The sequence below is a fragment of the Aquarana catesbeiana genome, linkage group LG11 (genome assembly GCF_042186555.1).
Source record: "Aquarana catesbeiana isolate 2022-GZ linkage group LG11, ASM4218655v1, whole genome shotgun sequence".
NCBI classification, from domain to species: Eukaryota; Metazoa; Chordata; class Amphibia; order Anura; family Ranidae; genus Aquarana; species Aquarana catesbeiana.
This window is the reverse complement of record NC_133334.1, coordinates 25,007,082-25,022,725: the sequence shown is the minus strand read 5'-3', so window position 1 is coordinate 25,022,725 and position 15,644 is coordinate 25,007,082. Positions and strand designations below refer to the sequence as shown.

Below are 15,644 nucleotides of genomic sequence, written 5' to 3'. Positions count from 1 at the left end.
CCCACTTGCTGAACTTGTATTGGATCTATGGAAATTTTAATCAATTCATTATAAAACAATTTACAGATCAGAGAAATATGAGAAAAAAAACATTTTAGATTCATTAAAAAGATTGGATCATTTCATTTTGGATATTCACAGACGGGATCTATAAACAGTGGGGATCATGGAGTAACAATCCTGACATGTTTCGCAGATTAATGGGCTTATTCAGGAAAAACAGTATATGTTACCACACCAATTTGATATAGCTGTATGAACAATAATCTAAGAAATGTGCGACGTCAAAGTCCATAGATCCAATACAAGTTCAGCAAGGGGGAGACACACCCAAAAGAGAGGCATATGATATGTTGGCAGCAGGAGGAGTAATTCGGACCAGTAACAACTCTAAGGCCCCATACACACTATTAGATTTTCTGCAACTTTTTTGTTTTCAGATTTACCAAAACCATATAATATGAGGTCAAACCTTAAGAGTTTCAATTTGTATGCAATCAGGCAGGCCTTTGTGCTACATGGTTTTGGTAAATCTGAAGACAAAAATCTGCAGAAAATGTAATAGTGTGTATGAGGATTAAGGGTGCACAATCCCCCTTGCTGAACTTGTATTGGATTCTATGGACTTTGACGTCGCACATTTCTTAGATTAAGGTTTCTACAGCTATATCAATTTGGTTTGGTAACAACATATATCTCCTGAAGAAGCCTATTAATTGGTGAAACATGTTGGGATTGTAACTCAACTATTATAGATTATGTCTGAATATCCAAAACAAAACGATGCAATGTTTTTAATGAGTCTTAAAGGTTTTTTTTTCATATTTTTTCTGATTTCATTTTTTTTTTTTTAATATGAATTGATCAAATAAAATATATGAATTTTATCTGATGTTGTGATTTAGGTTATTGGTGACCAACCAAGCACCAGCCGAGACAAGGAGGAAGTGGACTCTGCTAGGGGGTGAAGAACGTTTATAGTTGCCTATTTTATCCATAATACATTTAAAGGGCCAGTAAACCTAAAGAAAAGGCATTTTATGTTTCACAAATACACATGTACACATTTTGGTACTTGTGCGGAAATTAAGGTTTTGACATTGATGTAACACTGCTTTGCTACCTACAGGTTCTACACTAGTTTACCAAAAGTATTGGGATGCCTGCCTTTACACCCACGTGAACTTTAATGGCATCCCAGTCTTAGTCCATAGGGTTCAATATGGAGTTGGCTCACCTTTTGCAGCTATAACAAATTCAACTCTTCTGGGAAGGCCGTCCACAAGGTTTAGGAGTGTGTCTGTGGGAATATTTGACCATTCTTCCAGAAGAGCATTTGTGAGGTCAGGCACTGATGTTGGACGAGAAGGCCTGGCTCGCAGTCTCTGCTCTAATTCATCCCAAAGGTGTTCTATCAGGTTGAGGTCAGGACTCAAAATCATTTGGTGGATGGGGATTAGATGTTCTATCGGGTTGAGGTCAGGCCAGTCAAGTTCCCCAAACTCGCTCATCCATGTCTTTATGGACCTTGCTTTGTGCACTGGTGGGCAGTTATGTTGGAACAGAAAGGGGCCACCCCCAAACTGTTCCCAAAAAGTTGGGAGCATGAAATTATCCAAAATGTCTTGGTATGCTGACGCCTTAAGAGTTCCCTTCACTGGAACCAAGGGGCCAAGCCCAACCCCTGAAAAACAAACCCTAAACCATAATCCCCATCCACCAAATGATTTGGACCAGTGCACAAAGCAAGGTCCATAAAGACATGGATGAACGAGTTTGGGGTGGAGGAACTTGACTGGTCTGCACAGAGTCCTGACCTCAACCTGATATAACACCTTTGGGATGAATTAGAGCAGAGACTGCGAGCCAGGCCTTCTCGTCCAACATCAGTGCCTGACCTCACAAATGCTCTTCTGGAAGAATGGTCAAACATTCCCATAGAGACACTCCTAAACCTTGTGGACAGCCTTCCCAGAAGAGCTGAAGCTGTTATAGCTGCAAAGGGTGGGCCAACTCAATACTGAACCCTACGAACTAAGACTGGGATGCCATTAAAGTTCATGTAGGCAGGCGTCCCAATACTTTTGGTAATATAGTGTATGTTATCTGCCATATTAGACTATAGGAGGTTCAAAAGCTATATTTTAGAATTTTATGGCAGGAGTCTCCAAACTATGGCCCGTGGGCCAGATCTTGAAACTTCGGTTCCAGAAACTTCCACATATTCATTCATGGCTAATAAAACCACTTTATTATAGCCAACAATAATAGCCCCTTTATTCTATATCCACACATATTTTCATTTTTGCTTCTCCTATAGGAACTTGAAAAATCTGCTTAATGATTCCCAAGGTACATTCACAAAAGAGTCTGCAAAAAGGGGATCAATGCTCCCCAGAAAGGTAAAAAAAAAAAAAAAAAACAGTACACATATCCGGTTGACCCCTGTATTACAGGACCAAGACCCTACAGGTCGCTCTGCTGCTCACCTCTATTCAATGCCCTTGTACTGAAACACAATACCATCCAGTGGACCCAAATCCAAAAGTTTTGAGAATTGTCAAACTTTTCTCACTTGTGTCCTGAAATTGTCCAAAACGTCAACATAGTATTTTTCCATTAAGCCACTTGTATAGCCGTACGGTTCCACAGTTATGTGCCAGCCCTGTGATAGACAGGACCAATGTGTACCACCGTCATTAAGACCCTCTATTGTCGACGTTGCTTGTGTGGAGATCCTGAGGTCCACCAGGAGTATTTCTGGGACAAGGAACACGTGGCTTTGTTGTGTCCTCCGTCTGGCAGTTCAGTGCAAGTTGAAACAGCATTGTAAATGCTCAGCAGGACAGCCAGAAATACAATGGCAGCTGCTACAATGGAGAGGGCGCTCCAGTGGTTCAGTAGCTTGGGGTACAGCATGTGGATGTAGTCAATGCACTCCTCGATTTTACTGGAAGACATTAATAAATATTACGCACTGCAGGGGAACCGCTTATGGCTCTAGATCAAAATCATTTCATCATTTCATAACTGTTCCTTACAATAACACCCGCTTTAACAAGAACCCCTTCCCCATACCGGAACCCTTAATTTAACCTGCTAAACAAGCCTTTAACTTATACCTGCCCCCTAATCTTTAACAAAGTGGTAGTAAAGGCTTTTTTTAATTGTTACCTTCAGTAAGTCTATAATAAGGCTTATCTGTAGGTAAAGTAAATATCCCTCCTAAACGTGCACCGTTTAGGAGATATTCATGTAGCACCCTTTACTTTAGGCAGGTGCTAGGTACAGTTTGTTTCGTAGAAAAAAGGTAAATTTAAGCAGGCCTAGCTGGAAGCAAGGCCTGTTAGTTTTGATCTGTGGGCTGAGAGTGGCCTAGGGTAGGCTGGTGACTCACAGGCAGCATTCACTTCTTGGTTACCTCCCTGGAAGCCGAGGAGGGGAAGAGAGGTGGAGTTTTCTGAGGTGTTTCAGGGAGCCCTGACCAATCCCCCAACTAGGATTGGCAGGGGGCAGGCCTCTTTGAAATACCCAGGGTCAGCCCAGCTGGGGAGGAGTTGTTCGAGAGGAAGAACTGGGAGATGGAGTGTTAGGCTGTTGGGGCCTTTGAGGGAGCCCCCCCAGTCTGGCAGGGGGGCTCGGAGCTGTGAAGGACACAACCCAAGGGGTGTCTTGAACAGGGGCAGGCGAGCACAGTGGGGAATACTGCCGGGCAAATCTCCAGGAGGGATCCACAGGGGTCGGTGAGTGACAGGCACGGTCAGGAGAGCTGGGAGAGGCATGCCAAGGCGGATTGGGAGGCAGTCTGAGATGGATGTAGAGCCAGCGACAGAGGCTGATGTTACTGGCAGTGAAGTCGTGCGGCTGCAGCCAGGAGGGCTGTCAGGGTCTGCAAAGGGCTGACTGGGATCAGTAGTCCACCAAAAAAGGGCAGCTAGCACCAGAACTTTCTTTTGCTACACCATAGGGGCCCGCGGTCCCTGCCCATAATAAGGCATTCTGCTAAGGCCTGGCTGAACCAGAGTTAGGACTAACCATGTGCTAGCTGTACCTGAAGAGTAGTGCTGGAGGAGAGTTTCTAAATTGTCCCAAGCCATGCAAGAATCTTTTCTGGGCATCCCATATATTCCTTAACCCCATCCAAGTTCTAATCCCTCAATAAAATACAAAAAACACAAAGCTGATGGACTTGTTCATTGTCTTGAAGTGACTGGAAGTGAATGCCGGGCTGGGCAGGGTGACGGGTGGGCCACATCACTCAGCAGCCTCTCTGGGGGTACCGCTACATTTAATTTTTAGCAGCGCTGGGGGTGTCACTGGCACTTGTGGACTGTGCTCTTAATGGACAGAGTGCCATTCATAGAAAAGCCGTGCCACAACCGTGACTCCCGCCGCATGGGAGCATTCAAATTAGACAATATTTTTCTTTTATGCCAAGTGATCAACTTTCGACCCCTTTGCAGTGTGAGTTTCTATTAATAAACAAGTTTAAGACTAGACAATAATGAAGCCTAAACTGATGTCCACACAAACCCCCCATCTTTCCTGACCAGCATTTATCCTCGTTCCCCGTGGTCTCACCTGCTCTTCAGCTTTGTGAATTCTTCCTCCTCTTCCTCATACTCAGTTGGACTTTCATTCACCTTATCCTCTTCCTCCTCCTTAAATTCCTGAAGGCCCTGAACCTTCTTCAGACCTTCTTGAAACCTTAGAGAAAGAACATCATTACCATAAAGCGATCATTGCAAGCTGCATCCTGACAGTTGGTGAGGAACCAAAAGTACAGACACATCTCTACCAGTGGTATTTGAGAAAGAGTCAGAATGGATTAAACTCTATGGAGGCCGCTAGGCAGTCTAAACCTTGGGGCCCCCTTCACAGGTTTCTGGAGGTTTCTCATGTAAGCTCTAGTGGGATACCATTGAACTAAGTAGTGTGCACGTCAACTGCTAGATGGAGAGGACCATCAATACTGTACATTACACGTACCCAGGATGCACCAAAACTTTTTACAAAACGGACAGCTGAAAGAAGATGATGAGCTTTTAAGAGACAAACTGTAATGAGAACCCAATGTCTATGGTCAGGGCTGCTGTTAGAAATCACAGGGCCCCGTACAGCCTGACAGGACCCCACCCAAAAATATCAATATTATATTTTCGTTAAAATGCCACGGCCGTGATGCTATGCTTCACAGCCACAGCAGAAATTGTACCCCCATCGAACCGGACCCGTTCAAATAGCGCTGCTCTGCAAGCGCCCCGCAACTGATGGTTGCAGTCTGCTAGGTATGGCGATAAAGCAGGCAGGCATACTTACCGCCTGAAAAATGCTCTCTGAAGAGCAATCCAAATACTGACTGCTCTTCTGTCAGGGCTGGGCTCAGCCCTTCCTTCTCTAAGCTGGCCCCTTAGCTGTCGGCTAATTGCCAGCTCCTATCTCTCCACAGTTACTCAGCTGTTGATGATCCTGCTCGTCAGTCCTGCCTACTTAAGCCGTCCAGTCCAGAGGAGCTCTGCCTTCGCCTTGGTCAACATCACAGAAACTATCTCCTGGGATCCTGTTCAAGACTTGCTTTGCTGACATCCCTTCTGGCTCCAGATCCTGCTTGCTGTTCCACTACATTGATCCCTGACTTCTGGCTTGGCTGACTATCTGTTCCGGTTACTGAACTTTGGCTATGTTTTGACTACATTTGTTCTTTTTACTTTTATTATTAAAGTGTGATTTAACTGTTCTGTCTCAGCCTGATTTCATAGTTTGACATCTTCAGAGACCAAAGCACATTTGAACAAATCCCTTATTTTTTATTTTATTTTAATTTTTAGAATTTAAAATTTTCTTACATTCTTTTTTAGGATTGTATTTTTTATTTAATTTTTTTTCACATTTTTAACTGCCTTTTTGGGGGGCTTTGGTGAAATATCAGGGGTCTGCACAGAAGTCTCATATTGAGAAAAGAGACTAAGGACATGGGATTCATCAGTCCCTGCCTCAGCTGCACTGGACAGTGACTAAATGGGAAGCACTGAGAGGCTTCCTGTTCACAAACCAAAGTATAGTAAACAGTTTACTATGCTTCAATGCTGAATGGACACAGGAGATCACTAATCAATCGGAGAAGGAAGGGGCTGGTAAATGTGGTATATTTACCAGTTACCTCCCTGCTCTCCATTCTGAAACTGATTCACCTGTATGCCCGCAGCAGCTGGCGGCAGGAGAGAAAGGAAGCCGTCTATGGCTTATGCACTTTAAGTTGTTATTGGGTACATTACATCATACAGGATATTCTCTACTGTAAAGTTTGTTTCTTCAAGTTGATTCTCTTTTTTCTTTTTAACAAATTTAAGAAGGGTTGTCATTTTCATTTAAGATCAATCAATATTTTGATCTGTTGTCACATGGCCCTTAAACGGTGTGTGGCCCATAGGCCAGTGCCTACTCTGCCTATTTGGTAATCTGGCACTGTTTATAAGAAAAAGAAAGGCAGCGCCCTCTAAGAGTAGCAGTACGAGACTTAAATAACCACAATTTGTTAACAACTTTCAAGATCATAGTGGGTATCCTCGTCAGATAGATAAGTCACCGCTGTGGGCGGCCTGGATGGACGGCGTTCCTCATCAGGGAGTCTAGATGGAGTCCTCGGCAGTGTAGGTAGACAGAAACACTTCCTGGAGCTGGTCCGAGAGTCAAGGATGGACGGAGGTCGAGCGGACGTCACTGGCGGTGGGTGTGGCACGCGTTCGGAGCATGCTTACTACTTCTTCAGGCCGTGGGGGAGCCACGTTTGAGGCTGGATATTATATGCAGCCGAAACCTGGAGCATGGCTGCAATAGCGGCAGGGGGCCACGCTCCGGGACTGCAGCTACAGGCATCATCCTAGTTACATCTTTTAGAGCTGACAGCCGTTTTTTTTTTTTAAAGTCATCCTAGCAGCTGATTAGCTGCTGGATTGCTTTTACAGGCGATGGGAGTGGTTCACCCCCACCACCACCCAGTGCCTTTCCAGGAGTTCCCATCCTGGTGGCAAGCACAGAATGAAGGCCTCTTGCATCTTGATACCGGGCAAGTAGCACACGCAGGGCTACCATTAGAAATCAGAGGGCAGCCTACCCGACCCCCCTCCTGCCAAATTACAAAAATTCCAATTAAAAAAAAAAAAAATTTCCAAACTTTTAAAAAACAAAAAAGTTTACAATTTTTTAAAATTATTTTAATTTTTTTTTTTTTTTTAGATTTTTTTACAATTCGGATAAGGATGGAGCCAGTAAAGGACATTTTCCAGCCCCTTCCACTCACCTTCCGCCTGTGTGCTCACAGTAGACGGCGGGGGAGGGAAGCGCTGCAAGGGAACAAGTGAGGGCCCAGCAACACAGAGGGAAATCAGATGTGGCCAGCCCAGGGAGGGGGAATCGGTGTGGCAGGATGGGAGGACAATTACAGAATGATGCACTGTGTCTGTGTCTCTGCCTCCAGCAGCTGAAAGCAGGTGGGAGGGAGAGGGGGAGAAACAGTCTTTCAGCTGCTGGAGGGAGAGACACAGACATAGTGCATTGTTCTGTAATTGTCCTCCCATCCCGCTGCACCCATCTACCTCCCTGGGCTGCCCACATCTGATTTCCCTCTGTGTTCCTGAGTAGTATAATTGTCCTCCAATCCCGCCACACCAAACCCCCTGCTGTCTGGGCACCATACAGAAGGCCTGGTGGTACTCCACCCCCCCCCCCACCCCCCCATATCGGCAGCCTTGAGCACACCGCCTGTATTGAGACAACTCTGGATGGATGAGCACAGGAGGCACAGCATCTGTTACAGCAAACTGTTTTTTTGTCTCGCCTTTTGAAATAAAGATTTTACACAAATAAAAGCTGATAGTTTTATACACCCCTGCTAGTGTCAAATGGTTTGTCTCATCCATGCAAACTGATACACTCTGCTGGCGAGCTTGTGCTTTTAAAAAACAACTGCTTTGCTGACTGGATCACCAGATTAAAATAGAAGAAAGAAAGCCTAAAAAAAGAAAACTAATGCAGCCATCACATCTAAGAATTGGTAAGCTGCAATATAAGAAAAGGTTTGCCCTTGGGTTTAATACCGATGTACTCTGTAGATACAATATTGAATATACAATGTATAATCTTATAGGTAATCCCCATTTACCTGTGACGTTTATTTCAGTGTAATCTGAGAGCTGTTATCACTGACTCAGGGCAACAAAGCCTGCTTTGTTTAAATGTAGTCTGTCTGCAGTCTGTGTAGTGCAGACAGCAAGATGTTTGCAGACCGGGACTGATAAATACAAAACAAGGCATCTGCCTGCTTGAACACTTTCAGCTTCAGGAGCATTAATGAGATCACCTACCCTTTGTTATAAGCATCCTCTTCGATCTTTGCCTTTATCTCAGCGCTGATCTCCTCAGGAGGGTTCACCATCAGCGATGGCGTTCGGACCTCACATCCCTCCAGCTCCACGCCGGACTTTGCACTGGACCAACAGATTAAGACCACGTATTAGCTACAACATACTACTAAAGCTTGAACCTTTTCCTCAAATTGTTACAGTGGATACTTTAAGAGCCTGCGCATGCATAAGAGTGGGACTGTATGGCGCTCTATATCTCAGGAACTGAGCAAAGAAATATTTAAAAGGATAAGAAAAATATTTTGATTTACAAGAGAGATAAAAAAAAAAAAAAAAGGGGGGGGCATTTAACTGAGGCCCAAACAGGTTAAAAAAAAAAAACGGTACAATTCACACCAGACACAATGTTCTAACCCCCTTGACATAACAATACTAGACAATAATGGATGGCATCATAAGAATTATTACAACTCCATAACAGAATTGGTGGCTCAAAGCATTTGAGGTCACTCTACGCATTTCACCTCTAAGGCTTCATCAGGAGAAATTTTTTTGTCTTGACATAAATTAAATGTTAATAGTTAGCATAGAAGATTAAGTGGGGTTTTTTTTAATTTTATTTTTTTTTAGTCAATCCAGGTGGATACCGCCAAGTGAGCGTCATGTATTGACATACACTATATTGTCAAAATATTGGGACGCCTGCTTTTACACGCACTTTAATGGCATCCCAGTCTTAGTCCGAAGGGTTCAATATTGAGTTGGCCCACCCTTTGCAGCTATAACAGCTTCAACTCTTCTGGGAAGGCCGTCCACAAGGTTTAGGAGTGTGTCTATGGGGATGTTTCACCATTTTTTCAGAAGCACATTTGTGAGGTCAGCCACTGATGTTGGACAAGGAGGCCTGGCTCACAGTCACAACTAATTCATCCCAAAGGTGTTCTATGGCAGTGGTCATCAATCCGTGTCCTCAGGGCCCACTAACAGGCCAGGTTTACAAGATAACTGAAATACATCACAGGTGATATAATTTGCTGCTCAGTGATTGCGGTATTCTAGTCTGCATCTCCCCCAAGGTAATACATAAAACCTGGCCTGTTAGTGGGCCCTGAGGACTGGAGTTGATGACCACTGCTCTATGGGGTTGAGGTCAGGACAGTCAAGGCCAGGCAAGTTTCTCCACCCCAAACTCGCTCATCCATGTCTTTATGGACCTTGCTTTGTGTACTGGTGTGCAGTCAGGTTGAAACAGGAAGGGCCCATCCCCAAACTGTTCCCACAAAATTGTCCAAAATATCTTGGTATGCTGACGCCTTAAGAGTTCCCTTCACTGGAACTAAGGGGCCAAGCCCAACCCCTGAAAAACAACCCCCACACCATAATCCCCCCCTCCACCAAAATGATTTGGACCAGTGCCCAAAGCAAGGTCCATAAAGACATGGATGAGCAAGTTTGGGGTGGAGGAACTTGACTGGCCTGCACAGAGTCCTGACCTCAACCTGATGGAATACCTTTGGGATAAATTAGAGCGGAGACTGCGAGCCAGGCCTTCTTGTAAACATCAGTGTCTGATCTCACAAATGCGCTTTTGGAAGATTGGTCAAACAGTCCCATAGACACACTCCTAAACCTTGTGGACAGCCTTCCCAGAAGAGTTGAAGCTGTTATAGCTGCAAAGGGTGGGCCAACTCAATATTGAACCCTACAGACTAAGACTGGGATGTCATTAGTTCATGTGTGTGTAAAGGCAGGCGTCCCAATTCTTTTGACAATATAGTATATATTTATTTTCACAATTATTGTTCTATGGGCTTCTATATAACTAAAAGTGAATGTTTCCTAATACATATATATATACAGTGGGGACGGAAAGTATTCAGACCCCCTTAAATTTTTTTACTCTTTGTTATATTGCAGCCATTTGCTTAATTCTTTTAAGTTCATTTGTTTTTCCTCAATATACACACAGCACCCCATATTGACAGAAAAACACAGAATTGTTGACATTTTTTCAGATTTATTAAAAAAGAAAACCTGAAGTATCACATGGTCCTAAGTATTCAGACCCTTTGCTGTGACACTCATATTTAACTCAGGTGCTGTCCATTTCTTCTGATCATCCTTGAGATGGTTCTACACCTTCATTTGAGTCCAGCTGCGTTTGATTATACTGATTGGACTTAATTAGGAAAGCCACACACCTGTCTATATAAGACCTTACAGCTCACAGTGCATGTCAGAGCAAATGAAAATCATGAGGTCAAAGGAACTGCCTGAAGAGCTCAGAGACAGAATTGTGGCAAGGCACAGATCTGGCCAAGGTTACAAAAAAATGTCTGCTGCACTTAAGGTTCCTAAGAGCACAGTGGCCTCCATAATCCTTAAATGGAAGATGTTTGGGACGACCAGAACCCTTCCTAGAGCTGGCCGTCCGGCCAAACTGAGCTATCGGGGGGAGAAGAGCCTTGGTGAGAGAGGTAAAGAAGAACCCAAAGATCACTGTGGCTGAGCTCCAGAGATTCAGTCGGGAGATGGGAGAAAGTTGTAGAAAGTCAACCATCACTGCAGCCCTCCACCAGTCGGGCTTTATGGCAGAGTGGCCCGACGGAAGCCTCACCTCAGTTCAAGACACATGAAACCCTGCATGGAGTTTGCTAAAAAACACCTGAAGGACTCCAAGATGGTGAGAAATAAGATTCTCTGGTCTGATGAGACAAAGATAGAACTTTTTGGCCTTAATTCTAAGCGGTATGTGTGGAGAAAACCAGGCACTGCTCATCACCTGTCCAATACAGTCCCAACAGTGAAGCATGGTGGTGGCAGCATCATGCTGTGGGGGTGTTTTCAGCTGCAGGGACAGGACGACTGGTTGCAATCGAGGGAAAGATGAATGCGGCCAAGTACAGGGATATCCTGGACGAAAACCTTCTTCAGAGTGCTCAGGACCTCAGACTGGACCGAAGGTTTACCTTCCAACAAGACAAGGACCCTAAGCACACAGCTAAAATAATGAAGGAGTGGCTTCACAACAACTCCGTGACTGTTCTTGATTGGCCCAGCCAGAGCCCTGACTTAAACCCAATTGAGCATCTCTGGAGAGACCTAAAAATGGCCGTCCACCAACGTTTACCATCCAACCTGACAGAACTGGAGAGGATCTGCAAGGAGGAATGGCAGAGGATCCCCAAATCCAGGTGTGAAAAACTTGTTCCATCTTTCCCAAAAAGACTCATGGCTGTATTAGATCAAAAGGGGCTTCTACTAAATACTGAGCAAAGGGTCTGAATACTTAGGACCATGTGATATTTCAGTTTTTCTTTTTTAATAAATCTGCAAAAATGTCAACAATTCTGTGTTTTTCTGTCAATATGGGGTGCTGTGTGTACATTAATGAGGAAAATAATGAACTTAAATGATTTTAGCAAATGGCTGCAATATAACAAAGAGTCAAAAATTTAAGGGGGTCGGAATACTTTCCGTCCCCACTGTGTGTGTGTGTGTATATATATATATATATATATATATATATATATATATATATATATATATATATATATATATTTTTTTTTTTTTTTTTTTCTTAATAATGCAGTTATACTGTGTAATATATATGTATTGTATATGAACCCATAGTGGGGGGACTGGAGAAAACTGTTCTGGGAATAACATTTACTGCATGTTTGCCTATTTAAAACCCGAATGTCTTATAATGGATGAACGTCAACGCCTAGCCCTTGAAAGACGTCCGGTTGACCTCTTCTCTTAAGATTTACAGCAATCAGAAAGCTTATCTCGCCCTCGGCAGCTCCATTGATTGTGTCATGTCAGCAAGTCTATTCCTTCGGTCAAGCAACAATTTCCTGCCCCCGATATCCGAGGGTGACCCGCCACTTTCGTGGGAGGGCCGGGTGGGTCCTCCTTATTTCCAGAGTGCCTGACATCCTGTGTTCCCAGTGGAAACAACCATCAGAATCTGCTTTTCCCCCCGCAGGGTGTGTCTTTTTCTCCAATTGAGAACTTTCATCTAAAAACTTTGGAAAAGTGACGGTGAGATCACAGGACGTTGAAGAACGCCATCCTGCCGTGAATCAGAAGGGTACCACGCTGGCTACAATCAGCCCATTATCTCTTTTCATGGAAAACCAATGCTATATTTACAGCTAATCGCCGCAGGCGACTTATGCATTACTTCACGGGAAAGTATTTAGCATTTATCAGAAGGATGCAGACAGAATTTTGAATTGCTTCAAATCACAGTAAAGGGTAAATGTTTAAAGCCGAATTCCAGGCAGATATAAAAGATACAAATGAGTGCAGCTCTGTATTCATTAAAGCATCATTACATTTTTTTTTTTCGAATGTAAGCAGTGTAAGTCCCTGAATTAGATTTGGTATCAGCCTCTTGCATTTTCTGTACAGCAGTGCTCAGACTGATAGGAGAAGCAGCACAAGCAGCCAATCAGTTGTGATGTAGTATTCAGAAACATGCTTATTATAGGAGGGAGCCAGGCGACTGCCGAGGGGCTCCTAGGCTGGGATGTTGTCAGAGAGCTCTGTCCGGATGTACAGCACCCTGTCGGACCCCCCCCACCAGCTATAATCTGCCCGCACTGAGAAACACGCAGACCCAGTGATGTCATCAGTGGGTCTAAAATAAGGAATGTAATGAAAACAAAGGTTTTCTTTAAATATTTCATTAGCACACTGGTATCCCGGCAGTTTTTTTTTAATTGTGCCCAGACATACACTTTAACCCCTTTAAAGTGGTCTTTTCCCCCTCCCCCCCCCTCTCCATTTTTTTTAACCCCCTCCTTACCTGGTGCATAGCTCCCAACTGCCCCGGATTTCGAGGGACTGCCCCTGATATGGAGCAATGTCCCTCTTTCCCCCTCATTTGTCCACTTTGGTCTGATCCTCATAGTTGTATATAAAATCCACTTATCTTTCAAAAAGTCTTTCCCAGTGCTAAACCTTTCATCCAATTTTTAAATTGCCGCATTTGTAAAGTTTTAAAGCCAATATAAAGGAATAGTAGTGGTAAAAAAAAAGCCCTTGTGGATTTAATTAACACTTTTATTTGGTTAGTTCTCCTTTAAGGGGGTGTGGCAGAGAGGCGTGTCCTTTGCCTACATACGTTTGCTAGTAGGTGTCCCTCATTCCCATCTCAAAATGTTGGGAGGTATGCTGGTGGTGAGTTCTGCACGTTTGAGATGCTCACCCATCCAGGGGATCCAGCGTTGTCGAGCTGAGAAGCTCCGCTCTTCTGGCAGCGCTCGGTCCCGGGCCACCGTGTTACATAGTTATATAGTTATATAGTTGGCGAGGTTGAAAAGAGACACCAGTCAATCCAGTTCAACCTATGTGTGTGTTTAGGTCATTAGTACATCGTATATCCCTGTATGTTGTGGTCGTTAAGATGCCCATCCAATAGATTTTTTTTTTAAACTAATCGACACTCCCTGCTGAAACCACCGCTTGTGGAAGAGATTTCCAGATCCTCATCCCTCCGACAGTAAGGCCTGATTAACACCTATGCATTTTTAATGCTTTTTGCATTTTGCAGATTTGCACTACAGCCCATTTAACATAGTTTCCTATGGAACACGTTTTGTAGTGCAAATCTGCAAAATGCAAAAAGAACTAAAAATGCATAAGTGTGAATCAGGCCTAAAGAACCCTCTACGCAATTTAAGGTTACACCGCTTTTCTTCCAATTTTATTGAATGGCCACGTGTCCTTTTAACCCCCTTCCCGACCGCCGCATGCTAATATACGTTGGCAGAATGTCACAGGTGGGCAAAAGGGCATGCAGGCCTGTCCTCTTTAAGATGCGGCATTGTGGGCGAGCGCCGTTGACCGTGACTGCAGGTCCTGCGGACTCGATGTCCGCCGGGTGCCTGCGATCGTGTCACAGAGCGGAAGAACGGGGAGATGCCTTTGTAAACAAGCGGGACAGTTCCTCATTGATTGTGGGGCACGGTGAAAAGGTGGGAGCTCCTAATGTACACATTTTTTTTTGTAACACACCTCTTCATAACGTCCAGCATCCGCTTACTTTGCGGCTCTCAGCATTCTGCCAAATGAAACCTCAGAGCTACAAAGAAAGCTGGTATTGGAAGGCTTTCCATTGCCAGACATGGAGATTGCAGGTCTCAACAATGAGCAGTCATATAATGCCCCTGCGTGGGTCAGTTGATCAATATCTGAATGGTTAACTATTCCACCAAGGCCCTGCAGCCCAACATAGCACTGGTTTATAGGACAAATGCCCCCCAGGCCCAGTCTTCCTCTGCCACGTGTACATCTACACTGAGGCCACATGTCCAAAGACATGCTGGTAGGTTAATTAGATCCTGTCGAAAAAATTGGCCAAATATGTGTATGTTGTATGTGTTAGTAAGCGCGTCGGGACCCCATGGGGTAAAGGACCGCGCTATACCGCAGATGGACACCGGCGGCAAAAGCGCCCTGAGGCGATTCAGTTCGCATAGGTAGCGCTATACAAGCCATTCATTCAGGTGAAGTGAAGAACTTACGTTTCTGATAGGGGAGAAAGTGTCGGGGTGGTGGGTAGGCTGTTCCTGCTGTTGGGCGATTCTGCCTAGATGGAACAGAGAATGGTAAGTAGATCAGAATATGAATTCAAAACAGATGGATTATGGAGACTACTCAGGTGTCACAGATATCACACGGCCAACTGAATTCAGGCAGCACTTACTAGAGAAGACAGTGTGGAGATAGGGGATGAGTTCGGGGACTGTCCAGGGATGTTCAGCAAGTTAAATTTCGGAACTACGGCAACACTCACTCGTCTTCTCGGCATATTCTGGAGGGAAGAAGCAAACAGCATTGTGAGTGAAGAATTGCGATACTTCAATTTTGTACTTCATTTTGAACTCTTTTCATGCGGTGATAAAAGCTGACAACTTCCTGAAAAAAATGTTCTCTTCTCCTGTTCAGGACATCTTTCCATCAGTGCTCCTCCATGTCAGTGTATGCAACAATACACTCCCTTTTCAATGATATTTTAGGGTGTGTGTAAATGTAGAAGACATTAGTTGATGTAAATAAATGGGACAAGTTGTCATTAGGATGAGTGTGGCTTCTTATAAGTCTTGGGTAAACCAACAATGAGATTTCCCTCCCATGTGTCCCAGTTCTTTTCCTGTCCTCCTAATTGTTCCTGACCACTTTTGTGGGTTCCAGCTCTTCCTGTTGCCTAAATATATTACACAATATAAAACATAAAATTCCAGCAGGGATGGTGGGAACCCATCATAA

General features: G+C 44.2%; 1 protein-coding gene across 3 annotated transcripts in view; it reads right to left on the bottom strand.

Annotated features, from left to right (window-relative positions):
* Positions 1-2,065: 2,065 nt before the first annotated feature.
* The window catches only part of IRAG1 (inositol 1,4,5-triphosphate receptor associated 1), a 188,140-nt gene continuing 174,561 nt past the window's right edge, over positions 2,066-15,644 (bottom strand). For 2 of the 3 annotated variants that reach the window (XM_073604081.1, XM_073604083.1), the window contains 5 exons: positions 15,082-15,189; positions 14,900-14,964; positions 8,364-8,486; positions 4,582-4,707; positions 2,067-2,950 (listed from right to left, as the gene is read on the bottom strand). In XM_073604081.1, the coding sequence (XP_073460182.1) occupies positions 2,710-2,950; positions 4,582-4,707; positions 8,364-8,486; positions 14,900-14,964; positions 15,082-15,189 (663 nt within the window). In that variant the 3' untranslated portion in view covers positions 2,067-2,709. Of the gene's footprint in view, positions 2,951-4,581; positions 4,708-8,363; positions 8,487-14,899; positions 14,965-15,081; positions 15,190-15,644 lie in introns of all 3 variants that reach the window. The other variant, XM_073604082.1, reaches the window with a different exon arrangement.